The sequence below is a fragment of the Panonychus citri genome, unplaced genomic scaffold, assembly GCF_014898815.1.
Source record: "Panonychus citri isolate SS breed McGregor unplaced genomic scaffold, ASM1489881v1 Contig00133, whole genome shotgun sequence".
NCBI classification, from domain to species: Eukaryota; Metazoa; Arthropoda; class Arachnida; order Trombidiformes; family Tetranychidae; genus Panonychus; species Panonychus citri.
Window position 1 is genome coordinate 108,010 of NW_026515538.1, and position 23,904 is coordinate 131,913.

At 28.2% G+C, this 23,904-nt stretch overlaps 2 protein-coding genes across 2 annotated transcripts; both read left to right on the top strand.

The window, feature by feature from the left end:
- Positions 1-15: 15 nt before the first annotated feature.
- Positions 16-2,441, top strand: LOC128390988 (trafficking protein particle complex subunit 2-like protein). The gene is made up of 4 exons (XM_053350808.1): positions 16-326; positions 392-494; positions 561-662; positions 785-2,441. The coding sequence occupies exons 1-4, from the start codon at positions 140-142 to the stop codon at positions 840-842; spliced, it is 450 nt and encodes a 149-aa protein (XP_053206783.1). The 5' UTR covers positions 16-139; the 3' UTR covers positions 843-2,441.
- Positions 2,442-5,827: 3,386 nt separating this feature from the next.
- On the top strand, positions 5,828-23,904 carry LOC128390991 (short neuropeptide F-like). The gene is made up of 4 exons (XM_053350811.1): positions 5,828-6,070; positions 6,320-6,389; positions 21,462-21,708; positions 23,032-23,904. The coding sequence occupies exons 3-4, from the start codon at positions 21,594-21,596 to the stop codon at positions 23,232-23,234; spliced, it is 318 nt and encodes a 105-aa protein (XP_053206786.1). The 5' UTR covers positions 5,828-6,070; positions 6,320-6,389; positions 21,462-21,593; the 3' UTR covers positions 23,235-23,904.

Consider the following 23,904-nt stretch of genomic DNA (forward strand, 5'->3'; position numbering starts at 1 on the left):
GGTTGCTTAGCTATTGAGGGAGTTTCAATTCTGTTAGAAAATCAGAGAGATTTGAGTTTGTTTACTTTTTGTTTTGTTCTTTTCTTAATTGTAATTGTTTCAATTTGTTTGTTTTTCTGTTAAAATTTAGCAATTTAAGATGTCGGTTTTAGCTCTGGTCATAGTTAATTCAGATAATTATCCAGTTTTCATCAAAACTCTACATGATTATGATGTGAGTAAAATGTCCGCCGAGGAGAGTATGAATATCCTTTACAATATGAATGCCACATTGGATATAATTGAAGAGAGACAAAGTCAAATGCAAAACCGTGATCCATATTTAGGTGAGTTAATTGTTGATCTATTTTGACTAATTAATTCTTATTCTATGCTTTCTCTATATAACCAGGCCTTCTCAATCAATGTGAGAATTACAAAATTTTTGGACTTCTTTCTGCTACTCGGATAAAGATTCTGTTGATGGTTTCAACAAACGTCAGTGTCATGTTTAGGTTGGTAAATTGTCCATTTTATTTGTTAACAATTTAATCACCTTTTCTTTAATTGTTAATTAACAGAGATACCGAGGCCAGAAGTACACTTAAGAATCTCTATTCATCTTATATCGATGTTACAACTTACAATCCTTTCTATTCCCCTGGAAGTGAAATCCAATCAAAGTAAGAACAAAATTAGTGAATTTCAAGTAAATTGATTGAATGATCTGTTGATTTTTCATAATCAGAGACATTAAATTGTTACAAAAAAAATTTATACTTACGTTTTAACTTTCTAATTACAGGAAATTAGAAGAACTAGTCAAGAGCATCTTTGGTTTGACCACAGAATATAACAATTGATTGTTGGCTTTGAAATCTCTATTTTAACACCAAACTGTAAATACTAATTTGAATATAAGAAAAATATTTTTCAAGTGTAAATCTAAACAATAACCGATGTCAATTGCATGGTGGAAATGAACAATTAACCTCAAGTCACCAAGATGATTGACAAAAAACAAAATGGAGAGACCGGAAAATCAATTGTTACCATCATCATAATCAAATTCACTGATTATACTGGAGATTACATTTTTAATTTCATCTACAAGTGAAAGATATATGGGTTTTTTCACAATCAGATTTTTGGGCTAACGATATACAATCAATTAAAACCGTGAAGGTAACAAGATAATTACTTTAAGGATTGATAAAAATGAAGGAATCATAGACAAAGTTGATGATCAAGACAGAGGGAAAAAAACAATTGATAATCTCCATAAGGGTTATTTAAATTAACTGTTCCAATTGAACAATTAATTGGTATAAATACACCAATCAAAATGAACTTCTATCATCACAATCAAGTGTAACTTACCTCAGTGAACATCATTCACCAATCGACAAACAATTAACTAACAACAACAATGAAATTCGTTACAATTCTTGTCTTTTCTCTTCTCCTTTGTGGTCTTGCTTTCTCTCAAAGTATCGATCCATCCAACATCACCCCTGGAACTGATATAACCTCAGAAGGATATGATTTCTCCGCACTCACCCCCCTGGTTAAAGGTCTAATTGATGGTTTTCGAATGATGATGCTCCAAGTTCGTTTCGTTCGAATGTTATTTGAAAATCTTGGCGTTGAAATGGGAAGAATCGCTCGAAACACAACCACTATGCCTTCCTCAGGGCCACCCTATCCACTCCCATCGAAATATGGTTTATTCAGTCGAGAGGAAACCGAATCTTCATCATCCGAACCCAGTCAACCCAGTCAACCTTCAATCGGTGAAAACATTTTCGGTACTCGATTCCAACAGATTTTTGACCGATGGGGTGAAAATACCGCTGTCGCTTTCCGAGGTCTTCTCAGTGAGGTTGCCCATGTTTACCAAGACGCTGTTACCACTATGGTTAAACAAGGTGAAGTCTCCAGGAATCAAGTTGTCGCTGGTTACAATACCATCCGAACTGCCATGACTTCAATTTCCAAGATGATTCAAGAAAATTTTCCCACTGCAACTTCCGTTGCTTCATCAATTTCCAACATTTCTTCAGCAATTAACCAAAATGTAACCAACATCTTATCCGGAATGGTTCCCGATGGATTACCAACCGGATTACCCATCACTTTACCCACTGGATTACCAAGTATTCCCAGTATTCCCGGTCTTCCAGGACTCCCAAGTTTACCCAATCTTCAAGATCTTATTCCAACCACCCCACAAACTGGATCATCTCAACCATCAAAGAAAAAGCATTAACTAATTAATCAATTATCTAATTAACTTTCAGAGTAAAAAAACAATTTATCAACATATCTTTGTTTCAGTATCAATGATTGACAACAATTAATAATAATATCATCTGATTGCTTACGGACAAACAAAATCAATTTCAATGTAAACATCAATTTCTGGTTAAAATTAAAAAAACTAATTCACAATTTAAAGTAAACCAATTGTCTCAATTTTCAAGTATTTGATTCAAAGTGCAATTAAAAAACACTAGTTTTTAATTTGATTAGAAAAAAATGAAAAAAAGATTAACAAGATTAATCACTAATTGGAAAAAATTAAAAAAACAATTAACTTGTAATTAGATGAACAGAGACATTAACAACTAATCAATTTATAGTTTGTAAACAACAATTTAATCAACATTAATCAAATCTAATTGTTTCATAATCATAAACATATCAAAATGATTAAAAATAAACATGATTGTGAATTAAATTCAATATTATTATTAATAGAAATCATGTTTAACTATTGAAATAATCAAATCAATTTAAGATGTAAGTAAATAAGATTAACCAGAATTAATAACAATTTAATGTGTATCATTGACAAGATAATACAAATTGTTAATCATAAATCAAATTTTCTGCCTAAATTGTAGCAAAAAAAGTTAATCAAATTAAATTGTTAAGCTGTTGTAAGCAAATAAACAAATGTCATTCACCAACAATCAGTTAACGACAGCGAAATAATCAAATTTGATTAGCATAAATTATCATGATTAAGAACCAATATCAATGTGAATAATGAAACAACGAAAATTGGATCAACAATTAAATCAACTGATCAACGAAAGATTTAACAATCAATAATATCTAGATTATTGTTGATTTCATGACAATTTAAGTTTGAAAAGTTTCCACTAATGGTGAAAACATGATGGAAAAACTCAGTATGAACTTTGAGAATTTAAATTATCATCATTTTCTGGATGAAACGACAGATTGATGAACCAGAATTGAGTGTGAAAAAAATAATATAACTGAAACTTTTCCCCATGTAAATGGTTATCATGGTGATCACCATGTAATTGATAATAGACAAGAAAATGAAATGATTAACATACACAACTAAATCAGAATGAAAGTACAACAATTTATCCTTATTGTTATTTATCATTAATATTTCACCTTCACAATTAAATGATAACAGGTAACAATTTCATGAGAATAATTCTGATGATATTTCATGATGATAAAAGTTCTGATAGAAATTATCTTTCTATTCATTTGAATGCAAAGAATGAGAAATTTTTTCTTGTTATTGTTTCGCATTCTGATTTAATATTATTTTCATTTTTCATGGTGGATATTATTTTATTTCCCGCTGTTAGTTTTCATCATGTGTTCATTTACATGATAAATTATTCATGGTAAATAAATGAGATGATAAATTGTTTGGAAAGTTAATAAAAAAAAGGTAAAAGGGACTGACAGTAAGTAAGAAATAAGGTAAATGATCAAATTTTCATGAATAGAAAATGAAAAAAGTTCATGATTCAGATTCGAGATGCAAAAAGAAAAAGTTTAAAGTTCCAAGAAGCTGATTACGAATTAGTAATCAATTAATTTATTGATTAAGTTGATTAGTTTTATCGATCAACTTGGTTACCCTAGTTAATTGTTACCATTGAACTTGTTGATTTTAAGATGAAAAATACAAAAACAAACAATCACAATGATACAAAAATAATCAAATCAACAGAATGGAAACAATTTAAACAGGTAAATTAACTTGATTACAATCAAGACAAAAGTTTAATTCTCAGTCAATGTCAATTCAATGTCAATTTTGATAAATAATTAACTGAATCAAATCTAAATTGATAGTCAAAAGTCAATTAGTGTTTACAATATTCAAATCAACTTGATCGCCATTGAAATTGTTTTAACAATTTAAATTGTAAATAATAAATCAATATATTGATCTGTGATTTAGTTAATTAAAACTTTCCAATAAAATTGATGTAACTGTTAATCAGATGTATCTAGGTGTTAATTTAATCAATTATTAAGCTGAATTAAGTTTACCTGTTGATCAATTCATTTGAATCATTTGAAATTGATCATAAGAAATTCAATTAATCATCTGAATGAATTATGAATTTACAGATTAATTAACATGATAGTGAACTTATCAAAGTGAATTAAATATTATTTGACATTTAAATGTGATGATTAAATGAGAGACAAGAAGATAATTTAATATTAATTGTTGCCGGAATTAAGTCAATGAGACTAATACATGAACTTTTTCATTTTTCTCATGAAAACATGAGTTCAAAAAGAAGAGTAAAAAACTTCCGGTTCAGATTCTGTTCTCATGAAATATTGGATTCATTGTATTAATTAAACAATAGTAATGAATTTTCGAATTATTTGGCTTATTAGAAAACTTTAGATTTTGATTAATAATTTAGTATAATTGAGAGTTAGATAATGCTTAACATGATACATAAATGATCATTTAGATGATTAGTTTAATTACAATTTAATTTATCAGTGATAAATTTGTTTCGATCTTATTGAGGTCATTTTGATGAATATGAACTGAAGATTAAAATTAAAACAAATATTCTTTGATTTTGATACTATTGATAAATTTGAACAATTAAAACGATCAAGTTCAATTTTATTTAATTTAATCAAAAAATTTACCATTGATTTTCCATAAAAGCCGATTTTCATGAAGTTCTTGATTTAGAATCAATTTTAGTAAAAATCTCCATAGACAATGTCTTCAATGGTAAATGATTTGATTAAATTAAATGTCGTTCAATGTTCAAATTATCAATAATCAAATCACAGGTAATTTCAGTTCAATATTCATCGAAAAACCAAACAAAGATCAATTCTATCTTTAGATAAAATGGTTGATTAAGCAATCATCTAAAATCATTTGCTGTTAAGCTTATCTATCTCTAATCTCAAATTGTCAAAATCTAAAGTTTTCTAACAATCCAGATGTAACTCACAGTATTGTTATTACATAAATATCAGATCCATATTATCATCTCATCATCATCATCATGAAATGATGTCAACAGTTTGGTAAACATTATTATCGCCATCAACATATAGATACAATGAGGGATGAACTTTTTTCCGCCATAATTTCATGATGATGATTATGGAAACAAAGATTCTGAGCCAGAATTTTTCTCATTCTATTATTGTTTTTTATTCAGTCTTTTTATCAGAGATTCTTGGCAAGTGGGCAAAAGGAGGAAATTCATTCCCTTTCTTCATATCCATAAATTATCAACTCCCAGTTCTCAGTTTTTTTATCATTTTCCATCATCTTTTATCATCATTACATGAATATTAGAGCTAAAAGGTTATCATTGAGAAAAAGAAGATAACAAAAAAAAAGGAAAAAAAAGTTCCAAGATAAAGTTCTAGAACTAAATTCTGAGGCGAATGCTCAATCTCCTGTCCTATCTGTATCATAATGATAATAATAATAACAATAATGCTGATAATGATAATACTCCCAGAACTTTGTCTGTCTCTCTCATTTTGGTCTCTCTTTTTAGATACTCTCACTCCCACTCTTCATTTATCTTCCTCCCTGAAAATTTCAACTGAATCAGTTATTCATACAAAATCCTTGAGTGAACAACATTATTTTGCTTGTTTCAATCATCTGATTAGTTAAAATCAGTTAATGTTCATCAGTGATTAGTAATCTTAATAAACTAAATTGATCATTTGCAAAGTTTAAAACATTTTATGTAGACAATTTAATCCTTTGGATTTACAATTTACTACAATCAATTTTAATAGTGTGAGTATAAAGATTTGATCATTTCCATTTCCCATTCATTGAATGTTTTTCTTGTTGTTGTAATCAATTAATAACATTGAGGATCATTAATCATTTTGATTTCTGTTGTTACGTTTGATTTGTTTACTATTAGTTTACACAAATTGTTACCATTACTTTATTTTTTGATTGTCACCTAATCACCCCAACAACAATCAACCATATCGCTAATCAATCAACTAATTGTTTACTTTCACTTTGTGTTGTTAGATTAACTAAATTATTAATAATCGGACACAAATTTGAACAATATCATTAACTTGACAATCAATTTTATCTGGTAAGTGACTATTTTTCACTATTTTCATTGATTAATTTAAATAATTAACATTGGATCAAATTGGTTAAAGTTTAATCAACTATTTTCCAGTTGTAATTAAATATTGATAGAATTTTTTTCCCAACTAATCAACTGGAATTGATTAAATTGATCACTGAAAAGTGAAAAAGTTTTTATATCAAATCAGATATTGAAATTTAGAAATGAGAATTGAATGAAAAGTAATCAGAATGTTCAGTTAATCAGATTGAATTATATTGTTAAACTTTCGTCATTCCTCATGGGCTCCAGATTACCTGTCGAAAATGTTTTCGAGTCGAAAGTTCTGATGGAAAAATCGAGATAAAGAAAAGTTCTAATGAAAAAAAAAAGGAGAAACGATTCAAATGGAGAAAAATTGATCGACTCTTCTCAAAATGAGAAACTTTTTTCTCTCTCATTCAAATGATAATCGTATAACAATAAATTCACCGTTAGGTCAATCAGATTTGGAATCATGATAATCATCATTATGGATTCAGATGAATATCTTATTGAGAAAAAAAGAAGAGTAAAAAAAAATACTCTAAGAACTTTTCTTTTCGAGTTTATTTTTTACCTTTTTCTCGATAAATTTAATTTCGATCAACAATTTACACCCAAATGATTGGGAAACTGGATTAAAATCAATATCAACAGATAGGTAACAATTTACTGATCAACTGGTATCAATTACAATTAATGATAATTACTAATGACACTTGAAATTGTATGAAATAGTTTAAGTATCTCAACGATATCCATTAATTCAATAACTTTGATCGGTAACAATTTTTTTCACCCCATCAAAGTAAAAAGTTCAATCATCATGAAATGAATGAGGAAACTTGAACCTATACACCAAATGAATCAAGAAAAGTTCAGCAAATTGTTGAAATTTTAGTTATTAATCATTGAAGTAATCATGATAATCTAAACCCTGAGTTCTCCCTGATTCAATCAGATTCCAGAATCAATTGAAATTAATAACAAATCTGTGAAGAAATAAAAAGAAAAGTTCAACAATCAGCTGATGTTCAATTAAGATAATTATGATTGTGAGAGTAAAAAAGTTGATTAAGAGTTAACATTAATCCCTTTTGAGATTAAATCAGATTAATCGAGAGGAGATTAACAATCAATATGTTGAAACATAAATTGGTTTCTGTTACATTGATTAACTAAAGTAAATATTGTAAGCTTGTGATTAAGCTAATCAATGGCACGATAAGTTCAATTTACTTTGATTGATTTAACAATAACAATTAACTAATCAACAAGCTGGTTAATCAGCCAATCAGTAATCAAAATTGAATCTGATGAAATGAAAATGAAACTTTTTTTCTCCTTGTTGTTGTTTGTAATTAGATTTAATTGTCAAGAGATTACTTTCTGATTACAATTCTAATTGAAAAGTTAACGATAATAGTTAACAAGGTGTAACAATTTATCAACAACAATTACAACAATGTTGATTCAATTTGATTTAATTGTTAACAAGTTTAATGGATTAAGATGATCAAATATTGAGACGAAAAACTTATTGACAATTAAATTAATCCAATTGTTACAATAGTTTAAATTTGATTGGAATCTTTTTTAATTTCATTTAACATTAACTTTGTACTAATACAATAATCACAATTAAGCTACAATTAACTCTGAAATTTTTACTACAATCAAGATCAAGTATTCATTAAGATGATAATTACAATTAAGATTAAGTAATTAACATTGACCAAGCTGTAATACAATATTGATTTGAATTGAGTAACAATTAAATTGTTCAAGACAATAACAATCAACTAGATTGAGAGATATATCTGGTTGATAGGTAACAATTAAATATCGTAATTAAATTGATAAAGGAAACAGTTTGTATCATCATGATAATTAATGAATTGTTAATTTCAAAGTGTTGAAAATGTTTCAATGCAACTTTAATTATCTATCAAGTTAATTATCATTATAATCAAGTGGAAAAAACTATTTTCATGTTTCCCTGATGATAATTATCATCAAAATATTCAATCATGATTATCATTACCATTTGGGATAACATGATTTAACTTAATTCCAATTTAAATTGTTACAAGATCAAATCTCTATACTATGACAATTAGAGTTCCCATTGAATTGGAAGAGACAAAAAGTTGTGATAATCAATTTTAATCATTTCCATGTAAAATTCACCAAGAGTTCTGATAATGATCATGTTTTCCCATGATCGATATAAACTGAAAGGTGGAAAAATATTCATTCCCTGTTGATTCAGAACTTTTTTTTTAGAACTTCGAACTCGATGTATTAGAACTTTTTACTTATTTTCTGATTCTCTTTCAATTGGATTTGATTGTTAAAGATTTTACCATTTAAAGTTCCAAGTGAATAATAGTTAATCAGAAATTTTTTTCCCAAAAAGTTTCGAAAAACATTCTCGGTGTTTTTCATTATTTCCTTTTCTGTTCAACTTTCAGAACTTTTCTCTGTACAAATGGAATTTGATTCATTTGAATGATACAATTGAATAGAAAAATTTAATTCCTTTAATCATGTTGTTCATCATCATCAGTTGAATACCTTTTTTTCAATGGGTTCATGAAGATATCATGGTAATGATTAAGTAAACAGTGAAAAAGACATGTGTAAATTTTGTGTGTTTTCAATTTCAGATTGAATAACATGATAAACTCAGAATTGAACTTATAGTTTCCAACAGATCAACAGGTTTGAATAAAGTTAAAAAAACTTGATTGAATTAAATCAACAACAATTTACGAATCAAAGTTTTTCCATTCAAAACTTTATCACCATTTTCTTTTCATGAGTTTTATTATTATTATTCTGATTCCAATGTAATCCAATACACCGAGACGAAAACAATTAGAATTGAACTTTTTTTTGTTCATTCTTTAATGGTTTAAGAATCAGTTTTATCTATTTTGCTTCCATATCATAATTCATGTTTAAATTTCATGTATATGAAATATTATCATGAAAACCTTGAAAATCTGATGATTATGAGGTTTCTAAAAGTTCTGGTTTCACTGAGCATCATTACACCAGTTGATCAAATGATAAAGTTCAGAGTAATCTGATATTCAGCTTAAAAGTAATAATAAGTATTCCAGTTTTAAATTTTAAACCATGATAATGATCATCATGAGTTTTAATTATTCTCATCTGAATTGATAATTTACCGAAAATTTTATAAACACAATCAACATAGATGCACTTAAATTGATAATTAACAAAAACTATTACGATAATAAGGTCAGAATTTCAGAATTTCAGAGTCTCAAATAATATATTGTCCTGATTGTCTATCGGATTAATCGGATTACCATGTAACCACCTACACCAACCATTAACTACTATTATCTTAATTGTTACAACGGGAGTGTAAAGATGATTGATTTAATCAAATTAAATGAAAAGTTAATCAACCCTTATAAAGATTAGTTACTGATTTGATTGATAAGTTCAATTGTGATTCACAATCAGTCTTGATTGTTTAAACTCGTGACATTTGAACAATAATTATTGACTAATCAAATACTCAAATCAACCAACAATCAACCAGTGGTAATGATAATTGTCATTTCTTAATAGTAACAACAATCAAATGATAATAATAATATTCGGATTCATATCTTTTCATGATGTTCAGTTGAAATAAATTCATACAAACTGATTATCACTCCCAGTCCACCAATAAAACAACAATCAAAATGAACCTTTTCTTAATTAACTTTGCTACGTGATTAAAGTTGTTGATTAACCATTTTTTTTGTGGATTATTGTTCTTGTTGATTATCTTACCCTTGAAACTAATCAATTTAACCTTAACATGAGATTAGATTAACTTGTAATCAATATAATTTATATATTATAGCCAATAGATTAACAGAGGAAATTAAATGTAACCATTAATCAAATCCTTAATTGTTACTCCCCTTGTTCAAGTGTATCAATCACATTGAAAGGGATTAATTGTGATTAAGGTTTACAAATGATTACATGGGGAAAATTTCAATCAGTTAACATGAGAAAAGTTCAATTTCAGAGTAAAATTAATGTACTTCAATTGAAGAGGATTTTTTATCCTCATGATTACTTATGAATTATTATCGATCAGCTGTACCACCCACCGATGGATATTGAATGAATTCATCATGAGAACTTTGTTTTCTGATGAAGATGATAATTGTTTTACTATTGGATTGATGAACAATCAACACCAAAAGTTGATGGGTGAAACAATTATCATGAGATGTTGAAGATTGTTGAATATTTTTGTTGTTCAGCTCAGTGAAAACCCACCGGGTGGAAAGAGAGGATCCGCAATGGAGGAAAATGAAAACACTTTGATATTAGATGAAAGTGGAAATAGAAAAACAAAAGTTTAATCATCAATTTTGCTAATCAAATTATCCAATTGATATTGAGAGTATAAGTTATTATTATAACGATCATGTTGATCCGGAAAATTTCAACTCGACCAAATTTGATGAAAAATGATCAGAATGAAATGATGAACATGAAATATTCATATTGATCAAGAAGAGTGTAAAGTAAATCAATCAACATGAAATAATTATTATCATCATCCAATAACATGAACACTTTACCTGATCAAAATGGTCACTCGTTAGGAAGATATTGTTAGTAAGGTAAAATAATTTTGCTTGACCATTTGGTTTGATTTTATGTTGACCACAAGAGTTGAGGGATTTTCTCAATTTTCATCTTACAGTCAATCTCTTTTGGTTGAGACACTTTGTGCAAATGAATGAAACGGGTAAGCAAATGAATGGGACACTTTTTGTTCCCGCTAAGAAAAGTCATAAAACATTTTATTGCTTTCGCAAAATTTGAAACAGTTAACCCAAATGAGCGGGACAGTTTTGGGTAAGGACGAGACACTTGTTGTTAGGTCATTTTCTTTTAAGGTTTTCCTAAGGTTAAATAGTTAATTTTTCTCAGTGAAAATGGTGAAAATTAGTGTTGAAATTAAAAAGTTAATTGTTGATGCTCATGAAAGTGGTAAAAATTCAACTCAAATCAGTGATTTGTTTAATGTTTCACCGAGTACGATTCGAACAATTGTTCATCGTTTTAAACAATCAAAAGTTTTCGAGAAACCAAAGTCTCATCGCCAAAAAAAACTTAATCAACAAATAGTTGACTCGATTAGGTGTTGGTTAGACAATAATTGTCAACTCACTTTGGATGAAATTAAGGATAAAATCCAAGATGAATTTAGTGTGAGTGTTCATCCATCAACTGTTCATCGTTATATAACTGGATTACACTATTCATTCAAAAGAGTTTCAATTGTTCCTGAAAGGAGAAATTCTCAACAACAAATCAAAGCTAGATTGGAATATGCTAGGCTATTTATTAGAATGGATAGAGAAAAACTTTTTTCGTTGATGAAACGGGTGTTCAAATCCATGCGAGGCTGAATTATGGATATTCGGAGATCGGGAAAAAATCAAATCTTCGAGTGAAAGCAGTTCGAGGTAAAAACTTTTCAGTGTGTGCAGCTATGAATTATCAATCTTTATACTTCTATGAAGCAAAGGATACATGTTACGACACAATCAGTTTCATTGACTATCTCTCACAGTTCTTTCAGCGATTAGAAAGTGATGGTATCGTTGGTGCTAATATCGTAATGGATAATGTTCGTTTCCATCATGCTGGTAATGTTGAAAAAATGGTTGAAGATTCAGGTCATCACTTAGTATATTTACCCGCTTACTCTCCGTTTCTAAATCCCATTGAAAATCTCTTCAATCAACTCAAATACTATGTGAAAAAAACTAACCCAAAAAATAGTGATGAAGTTTTTAATGGACTCAGATTAGCTTCTGAAGTTATTGATGAAAATGATTGCAAAAATTATTATAAAAACATGCAAACATATATTTCTCGTTGTTTAGACGAAGAAATTATCGAAAATTAACTAACTGTTGCATCCATTTGAGAAAGTGTTTCCTCCATTTGTATCAACTGTTTCAAATTTTGCGAAAGCAATAAAATGTTTTATGACTTTTCTTAGCGGGAACAAAAAGTGTCCCATTCATTTGCTTACCCGTTTCATTCATTTGCACAAAGTGTCTCAACCAAAAGAGATTGACTGTATCTCAATTCACTTTGAAAAACTGATAATCATGATAATCTAATCATGAGAAGGTGAATCAAATAATCAGAATAAAGTTGATCAATTACATAATAAGGTAAACCTTTTATTTCATTAATAACCAACAATGTTAATCATTTATTGAACAAGACTAATCATCATAGGTAATCAACTAAATTCATTGGATATACTTAACGATTGGCTTAACATAATCATTAGGATTAACAATTTATCCAAATTAAGATACATGTATATAACATTAGGAGGAAATTTTTGTTTCCATAGACTCAGAATTATCGGATTAATGATCTGAACAAGTTTCAGGTCAACAATTTGAAATAGAAAATATAATTTACATTGTTAACCTTATAATCTGATATAATCACAATCCCATTGAATTAACAACAACAACACAACCAAAAAGTCAATTAGATTATGAGTTGTTGTTTTTTTTTACCTTTCGAAGGTGAAAACAATTAATCAATTAGTTAATTCAGTTATTTGTAGTAATGCGAAATTGAGTTAATCTTTTTAAATGGTTAATAATTAACAACAATCAACAAAGTAGACAAGGTAAATATCTCATTATCTTATTGTTATTGTGATGATGATTAGTTTGATGGTTAACCAAAGTTCATAATCATGGTTAACATCATTAAGAATCTGAATTAAAGATGAAAATTATTATCATGATAACAAAAGGATTGAAACTGCCTCCAGAACTTTTCTCCCTGTTTTCATGATTAACATCATTACCTTGATGATGTTGATTATAATCAACAAACTATGTATTTAAATATTCATTAAACATCATTAAGTTTAATCATAACAATCAGTTGATTAATCAGTTGATTAGATGTTCCTGGCTAACTGATAAATGAGATTATCATCAATTGTTTAATTGTCTTTGAGTTTTTTTTATTCTCAGTTCAAAGTTTCCATGAAGAGAGACAGATAATTATGATTAAATTGTTATTTAGATTATAAATAATTAAAACGATATTTGTGTTAATTAAACCCTTTAATCATGATTATGATTAATACCAGAGTTGTGAGTAATGATAATTAAGTTTCATCTTGAGTTATAAGAAAGTTAATTTAATAGGAAAACTTTTTATTTGTTACTTTCATGATGATTTCCAGGCAAGCTGAATTAATTATCATGATATTTAAATGAAATAAACAACAATCAAGACATCAGACAAGATGATGAAGTGATAACAATTGTTTAATTAAGATAAATGTTTTCACTTTAATGTTAATTATCAAGGGTAACAATTTATATTCAGGGTAAATTCAGATACATCATTTCAAGAGTTTATCATGACTGATTTTCAGTTGAAAATTCATTGAAAACTCTCGATATCTAAATCTATCATGAATTTCATGAGGATCAACTTTAGTCTTGAACGATTCTTGAAACTGATGAAAAAAGTTTTCACTTCTTTCACAATCCATGATAATTTCGCACTGAAACATGATAATAATGCTCTATATTAGTAGTAATAGAAATATGAATTAACGTCAGAATTTTTTTTCCCATGATAGATGAATTGAAATATGAATGATTCTTCAAATTTCTGAATCATTATCTCTCCAATAGTTTGATATTAAACATAATTCCACCATGGAAACACTCACACTCCCTGTTATTTTTTTTCCATCTCTTGTTCTGATTGAAACAATTGATTTAAGAATCATTTCAAGAACTGAAACTTTTTCCATTGTAACTACCATGTAATATGTTCATTTGATATTGAATTTTTTTATCTTGTATCAGTTTTAAACATGATGAAAAATAACATTCTCAATGTTGGAAACCTTTTATTTCATGTTTCTCATCGTTTCAGTTGATGATGATGATGATATTTAAGTCTCAAGTATATGATAAGATTATGTCAGTTTGATGAGTGTTCAGAGCATCCATGATGTTGAGGTGCTGGTGATGGGTGGATGATGAATTGGGTGTTGGTGGTGATGGAGATTCAAAAAAATGGTCATTCAAAAGGGATATTAACTGTCGAAAGTATATAAATAAAGTTGATAAAGTTCTGGAAGCTGAGGAAGAAAATTTTAAGAACAGAATTGAACAAAAAAGTTTCCCCTTCATTCACATGAAGTTACCTAAGAAACTTGATGAAAAGATGATGAAAATGATGAGGATGATGAACAAGAATGAGAGATGATGATGACAAAGAAAGTTCCTAATAGTTTCCCATGTAAGAAATTTCCTCTCCAATGGAAAGTAATAACTTGAGACATATTAGTTGATTCATCATCTTTTTTTTTCAAACAATTTTCAGTTCTAATCATCGTCAGAATATTTTTTTTTTCAAGTGATAATTTTTTGTTTTCAGCTGAAAAAAAAAGAGAAACGATAACAGGATGAGAATGGAAAACAGATAAAGATAAGTAAGAGATTATGTTTGAAATTTTCTTCAAGTTTTCATGGTAGTTTCATGTACGAAAATAGATATAAACTTGATGATCATGAGAAAGAGATTGAGAGCAGAAAGATGAAATTTTCAGCTATTCTTTTTCAGATTATATGTAATAAAAATCATGATTTTTCAGGGTAAAAACTGGAAATTGAGTAGATGAGTTTGTTCACCATTGTTATCATTTGTTATCAAGAGTTTTCTGATATTGTTATCATTATCGTGATGATAACACGTAAAGTTTGACATTCTTGTAGGTGGAAACCTTAACCTTCATGGTAAAAGTTCAGTTCTTACCGATACAGTTTCCAACTCTGATTCAGTTATTCATTTAAGATATAATTATGTCTGTGCTTTGAGAAGCCTTCATGATAACTAACATGATATCAGTAAATTTTTCACCAATCATCAAGTTGAACTTCATCTCAATTACTCAAACCTATCAGAATTTTGAGAATTAAGTTTTCTGGTGTTTCTTCATGATGATTTTTACACCCGATCAATGATTTTAAAACTTTTGAGTGATTCAGGATAAGATAATTGCAAGATAATAAATGAATAAAGTTCCAACCACAACCATGATTAAGTCTCTGGCAAATTAACTTCGTAAAAGCTCAAGGTTGCTGGCCAGAGATTTATTATAACCCTTTAACCTTTGGAATTGAATTTTTCACCTCGAAATTGTAGGTTTTCATGATATTCACCCATGAAATCAGTCAATCACATAGACGAACGTATCAATTAGTTGAAATGATTTAAAGAAAACCATCAAACCTTTTGAAACACTTCATCGGCCTCATTAACTTACATCCATCCACATGAACACCATCATGAATTCATGAGAAGATTTGAAATAATATTATTATTTTATCTTCAAGTTGATTTTCTGTTCCGGAAAATTTCACCATCAGTACAGGTTAATATCGATACAGAATTGATTGAAATTTATTCTAACCTGATTGTTATCAATTTCATTAATAAAATGGGATAATAAAAATGAATTGAATTATATTATTAGATTGGGAAAATCACTTACATCTCATAGTTAATTTATTTCCTCCTTCATGATAATATTTCATGATGGAGGTTAAAACCTTGAAACTAATCTAATACCTGTCAGATTAATCATCAATGACCATTAACTGGATTTAACTGATTCAATGAGCAACCAAATAATAATAATAAGATTAACTTTAATCACAATTTATTATATGAATTAACCAAACGAATGTCATTTATGATTATCATTGAAACGGTTTCCATGATGATGATTTGATGAATTTTCATAAACAGTCAACTGAACAACCTCCTGATTATTGAATTTATTTAAATTGTTAATCTTGTAATACATTGAATCTAATTAACCTGATAACTTTTGGATAATTATTACTAATTAACAAAAATTGAATCCAATCAATTTTAATGGATAATGATGATTCTTTTGGATTCAATTTTATGAACTAAATCAACTAATTAATGTCATCATCATGATAGTTGGAAATGTTTCCAATTTTTTAGTTCAATACATCAACTGATCAGATTTTGATTTGCTTAATTATAATTGACTTTTAAATACCAAACACATCTAAATAATTGAAAGTCTATGTTTCTGGTTTGAATTTTTATTCCAGCTTATCATGAAACTTACCATGTTTCAGAATATTGAAGACAAAGTTCATTTTGATTGATTACCCATGAGGATATTAGATGGATAACTAAATAAACTATCACAATAATCAATCAATTAAAATAGTTTACCAATTAGTTAATCGCTTTAATTTGTTTCATTTTCTAATTTCTTGATTGAACCTGTGAAGCTTTTCAAGCTTTCGGTTCTCAGAATTTTCAATCTCTCGACTTGAAATTTTCCAAGTTGAATGTTGATCTATTGATAATCACCATGAAATGAATACGATTCACGATTTCTGATGCAAACATGGGACAAAAGACTCCAGAACGAGCTGAAAAGATAATCGAAAACAGCATTCGATATTATTCTGTATATTCATGAGAGAAAATTGGATCAATCGACATCAATAACAATACATTTGGACTGATTTCGGACATTGGCCAAATTCATTATTGAAAATGTCACTTTTTAACCAACGAACTTTGGACAATATAAGAATCGAAATTTGGACAAATATGATTACCGATTAAGAAGTAGCGATCGTACAATATGTTTTAGAATTGTGTAGGTAAAGATACATGATGAGAAAAAGATTAACTCATGATTTAGAAAGTAATCAACCAAATCTCAATAGATTAACATGATTAAGGTGTATGAGTAATAATAATCAACTAAATACTCGTTCAATTGATTGCGATTGAATTCAAGTCACGAGTATGTAAAACTTTGCCTCTTGGTTCACATTAATATTCTTGCAATCACAATGCTAACGATTTTCCTTGTTATTGTTACATTAGCATGAGATTTGTTGATTCTAGGGGATCATGGTGATCATTTTGCCTTCATTTCCTCGATTGGAACAGTAGTAATAGAAAATTTCGTTGCCAGTTCTCAAGTGTTGAGAAAAAGGTTCGAAAAGAATAGAAAAACAAAAAAAAATAGAACAAAATAAAAACCTCTTGAAACAAAGTCTTACATCAAACATTGTTGTTTACCGTTACATCATCTTTTGTATTCATTCATAGCGATGAAAATAATATTATCATGATAATGTAGTTCGATCGGTTGTTATGTTCAGTTGAGGATCTTGACATGATATTATTATAATATACTTGTCAAGAGAGAGAGAGAGAGAGAGAGATTAAAATTCAAAGATTCAACATATTATCATGAAAAGGATCAAAGGAAACAGGATAAAGTTGCAAGAGAATCTGATTAGAACAATGTTGGAAGTTTCAGCGAATGAATCTCGAATTTGATTCGTGATAAATTCAATCAAATCAATGTGATGATTACCCAAACATTCACACAACACATTTAATCATCTCTTTTTTAATCAAAGAGTAAATTGATTGTTATGATTTTCTTGCATGATGGTCTATTCATTAACCCATTGACCATTTGGATTAACACTCTTCAGGTTGATAATTATAACTTTCATCTTGTTAATTGAATCAGTTCATGTACAATGTTCAGCTCGATAATTATCAGGAAGTGATAGATTAACTCACCTTTTTTTCCCTCATTCATCGTTCAGTTCTTGTTTCCACCATGAAATAATTATATACTTCATCATCTAATTCCGATAATAACTTTGTTCATAATGAATTCAGGGTAATCATCATTTTGTAAACATGAAACAGCATTCAAATTAAATAACCATTGTAATCATATAATAATAATAATCAGTTGGAAATAGTGACAATAGTTTTCCATAAGTTGATGTAGTAAATTTAATTATATTCATTGACATGATGATAAAAACCAGAATTTTATCATGAAAGTATTGGCAAAACAATTTACCATCTCAACTTTTATATTGACAGTCTTATCTGGGCAATTTAATCATAATCAAGATTAAAACAACGATAATAGTATCAAACTAATAATGAAAGTCCATTGGCAACAATTAGTCAACAATTAAGCAACAGGAAGCAAAAAAAAAATTACCAACAATAATTATTTGGGTGACTATTCAAATCTGAAAGTTAATTATCAATCTAACACCTTCTGGCTTGATTGTTTATCATGATTAAGATTAAGAGTTGTAATAGTTGAACACAATTAATTAATTATTGTGATTCCAGTTTGTAATCATATTGATTAAATTTTATCATCTAATTGAATCAAATTAATAAATGATAATCAAGAACATGTTAATATGTAATTTCATTTGAATTGTAAATGGTAAAATTGTTAATCAATTATTAGATTGTTATTGAAGGTTTCTGGAAATTAATATATTTAGTTAATTATTTGGCAAAGAATTAGTTTTCATATTAAATTTTCATCTATTTTTATCACAATCAAGGTTGATAATCAAGTGAATTTACATTTTAATTGATTCTATCAAAAGTTAATTGAGTTGAGAACAGTTTATCCTGATTGTTGATTGTTTACCATTTTCGTTACTCGTTAATTGTATTGATTTGATTGAGAAAAAAAAAGTTACAAGAGCCGGATTAAGATCTCAACTTTTAATTAATCAATTTGACAACCTAATTACAATTTACTATTAGGAATTAGATGAAAAGTTGATCAGATCTACTCAAATTCTAGATCAACACTGAGACGAGGTGAGTTTTCAATAAGATCAATAACTTTTATCATGTTAAAAGATAAACTCTGAACTCGATCAATAAACATGATTATAATTTCATTCATGAATTAATAAACTTGAGACATTTCACAAAATGAATAAATGTTTTACATGAAGATTGAGATAATTTCATGAGAATGGATTTGAAACTTTTCAATGGAAACTAAAACTTCCACTATGTTTAAGATTTCAAGTTTCTTTATCATGAAATTAATAGACTGAATAATATGTTCCCCATGAAAACTATTGTCTCCATGTTCAATGTTTCAACATAATGATAACTAACATGGTAAGAATTTTGTTCAATTGTTCAAACGATGATTAACTTAATGGGCAAGTTAATTATCCTATTATTAAATTGTACCATTTTTTTCCAGTGTTTCCATTGACCGAGTTTACAGTTTCATCATCATAATCAGAATCAATTTATTTCCAGTACATTAGTTTGGTTACTTGTTCAATTTACTCAGCTATCATGTTCATGATATATTACACATTGAACATGTATAGACGAAGGAAAAATAAAAAAAATATAATAACTCATGTTACTCAAAAATAAAGTTCACCAAAATGAATATGATCAATTCATTTGAAGATTTAGTTAATTAACCAAACTACCATTTCCATTAGACTGATTTACCTGAGGTCTCTCATGGGAAGGTTATCGGTTTGTTCAAGAAAAGTTCAAGGTTGAACATTTTGAAACTCTGATTCAGTAGAATTGGAAAAAAACAGAAATTATCGAAATTCTATTTAGGTTTTAAACAAGTAGATTGTTCATGTTTACGAGATGAAATTGAATGGATTGAATTTTGATCAGAATATTATATACAAGTGATGAATTTCAATTGCATCATGATGCCTGAGAATCACTGTTTTCATGACATGAGTTTGTATGAGATTCATAAGAAGTAAGTTATCACCAATGGATTGGATTATTTTTGCTCTTATTTTTTTTCTCATGATAATTAACAGCAAGAAATCTGAATCTGAGCTTAAACTGTCAAAATCAATTAACTGGTAGAGAATAAGTTAATTTAATTTCACTTGCTAATTGTAACACAACATGAAACTCAAATTTGAATCAATTAGATTATCATTGATCTTATGGTGTGTCAAGTGAAATTACTCAGTTGATGATGAACCTTTTTTTTTCTTAATGGTGAAAATAACACCATGTATATCGGATGATAATAAATTGTTTCCATCAACTTGAATACTTTATTGGTGGTGATTGTTACTTGATTGTTAAGATAGAACCTTTCAATTTGATTATTTACTATCTTCTCAAATGGATATCCAATGGTAATCAATGATCAAGTTATATCACCGATTACTCAGTATGAACCAGAATAACCGTTACTTGTGTTAATTAAAATGAATACAAGACAATTTATTTGATAACTAAATTGTCAGGGACACACAACCAACACATGAAATGTTTTTATTATTTAATGATTTTCACAGTTTGATATTAACAATTTGGTCAACAACAACAACAACAACAAAATCTACATGATGATCATCATGATCATGGTTCCTCTTGAACAATTTCAAAATCCCCTTTCTTCATCCTCTTCCTGTTCCATCATATCAACACAATTTCCCATGTAATTAGCTCTAAATTGTAGTAATTTATTTTGATGGAATTGTGTTACTTTTTTGTTCAATCCACAATTCAGTCAGAATTTTCATGGAAAATCGTAGGCTAGTGATGGTGATAATCATGATGCTCGGATGAAGTTGATGGTGATGTTAGACTGAGTTTTCTTTGTAATGTTTATCAAAATGATCACTTCGACTAATAAATTTGATAGAATAAAAAAGTTCTGTTACAAAATAATAATGATAAGTTCAGTTATATTTTCCTCACCCCTGGACTTTTACAATCTCCATGTTATCAACCCTCATATTTGGACAATACATGAATGAATGAAATTCCCAGTTCTCATAAGTTAAAGTGATAATATTTTCACTACGACGTTTTCACTGTCCAATTCAAGTAACATTATGATAATAGTTATTATCATCAGTTTAACTTTTCAATCTACCGGAATCATCAGCATCTTCATGATTATCTACTTGTAATAGATAAACTTGAAGCCTATTATCTTGTTAATCCATTAGATTAAACTGTAAATCCAAGTTGATCCAAGTTAATCTCGTTTAAATGATCAAGATAACATTTCGTTGACAACAATTACTGATTGTTTTTTCTGTCTCTTCCCTTTTATCACAGGTAAATCCAGGAAAATCAAGTTCCATAAACAATTAAACTCCCAATTTTCAGCTGATTATTTGATTGGAAACAATTAAAAGACAAAGACAAAGATAAACACACACACACACACATTAACAATTAACTGAAATCATGGTTAAATCAAATTTAATTGTCTCTCTCATGGTCTTATCCTCAATCCTCCTCATTTTAAATCCATTGGTTTCATGTCATGTTAATTCAAACGACGATAGTAAGTGGATACTAGGTTAGATATAGACAACCATTAACTTGATAACTTTTAATTGTTGTTAAATTATTGTATTATTATTAATTATTACTCCTTGAGACACTTATATTTATCGTTGAAATTTCAATCACCATAACTTTTGGATAAGCAAGAAAAAAATAACAATAAGATTATCATAAATTGTTTCACATTCACCTTAATCACTTGTTGGTTTGTTAACTTCAACTAAATTGTCACAAGTGTATTAATTGTTATTACTATCATGAAGATATCAATTGGGATCATTGGGGATAAATCACCTAGACTATTAATGTTTAATTCATATTGATTCATGTTACTCTTGGAGATAGATTGAAATTGATTATAACAACTATTCAGTTGAGAGAGAGAGAGAGAGAGATGATGAAATAGTTTCTCCTCATCTTTTATCATTAATGAGATTATTATCATTCTGATGAGACTATAAAAATAAACCAATTAGATTATCCTTATGATAATAATAATATAAGATGATTCATATTATTCAATCTCCATGAAAATTATCATAAATTTCATCGTCTAGGTAAACATCTAACCCTGAATATAAAATCTCATCTCTTTCTGTTGATTTACTCAACTCAATTTCAATACCAATGAATTAAGATTGTAAATTAAGTATAATTAGTAAGCTAAATTTGAAACAATTAACGTTTCAACGACTTCTCATTATCAACCCATTGTTGATGATAATAATTCAGTTTATGAGGTTACATTAGTTATAACCAAAGTTCTGATGTATCAGATTTATCATGGAGAAGAAGAAGAAAAAAACTTCAATGAAACGAAAGTTAAATTTTGAAATTTAAATTCTGAATACATGATTATCTTGATAATAGTCAGAGTAAAACAATTTGCTAGATGAGAAACAATTTACTTGGTTAATTTTTCACCATTCAAAATGATTCTGTTAAAATTCACGTTCATTTGTATTTCCTTTTTTTTTATCTCTGGTGAGTTTTCAGAGTTTCAATTAGATATTCCAATGGATATTTACATGAGGAAACCATGGATGGTGATTCTGAACATCCATGAGGAACAATAATCCTAATAGATTCTTAAAGTTTCAAAAAAGTTCTGTTGTTGTTCACCATTAACTTCATGATATTTTTCATTGAGAAACTTGAATGAAACATGGAAGGGGAAATAATTGTCTTATTATTTTCACCTACGTGATTTGCATGAATCTTTGATATTATTAGTTGAATTGGAGTTTTTTTCTTTGTTGTTGTTGTGAAGATATTCACCAGACAATTAACTAATTCAATTTCTCTCTCTCTCTCTCTTTCTCTTGATTATGATTAGCAGATTTGAGGGATCTTTATGATCTCTTTTTGAGAAATGAGAATCAACAAGCTGACCAGTATAATCGATTTGGTCATCAGATGGAGAGGAAAGGAGGACGATCGCCATCACTTAGACTACGATTCGGTCGACGAGCTGACCCACTTTGGTCCAATCGTCCATCCATGGCTGAGATTAATAGTGCTGATGTGTCAAAGAAATAGACGATTAATTGTGAATTATTGTTGATTATTTATCTCCACTAATCAACATTGAATTTTGATTTGACAAAACAAAACGAAAAACAAAAACACTACTATTACTAAATTGTTTACCTTTTGATTGTGATTGTAATGTAAAGCAACTGATAGGAATTGAGATGAAAATCAAATTACTAATCATGAATGATAATCAACGCACAGAAAAAAAAAACAAAACTAAAACAAAACCTAATTGTGAACAAAACTGTTTGACTAATTAACAAACTTGAGATGATGAAATTTGAACAAACGAAAACAAATAAAAAACTAAATGAAATCAATCATTTTTATTAATCACTGTTAATATATAACTCTAAATTGTTATCCTTTTTAGTTAATTACTTTCTAGGGATATTAAAACAATCAATATTTGCTTTTTTTTGTTCATCATCTCATCAGACTAAAAATTAAATCATTATTTCCGCTTCCTTGATTGTGTTCAATCATTTTCACTAATAATCAACAATCACAAAACATTGTAAAAGATTCAAACATTCAACTGTTCAATTGTACCAATTTTAGTTAATTTGATTTATATTTTCTTTCAGCTTTTTGGTTTCCATTAATAAACTGCTAATTGTTAGTTAAACTAATGAAACAATTAAAAGACACTCACAGTTACAGTTAATAGAAA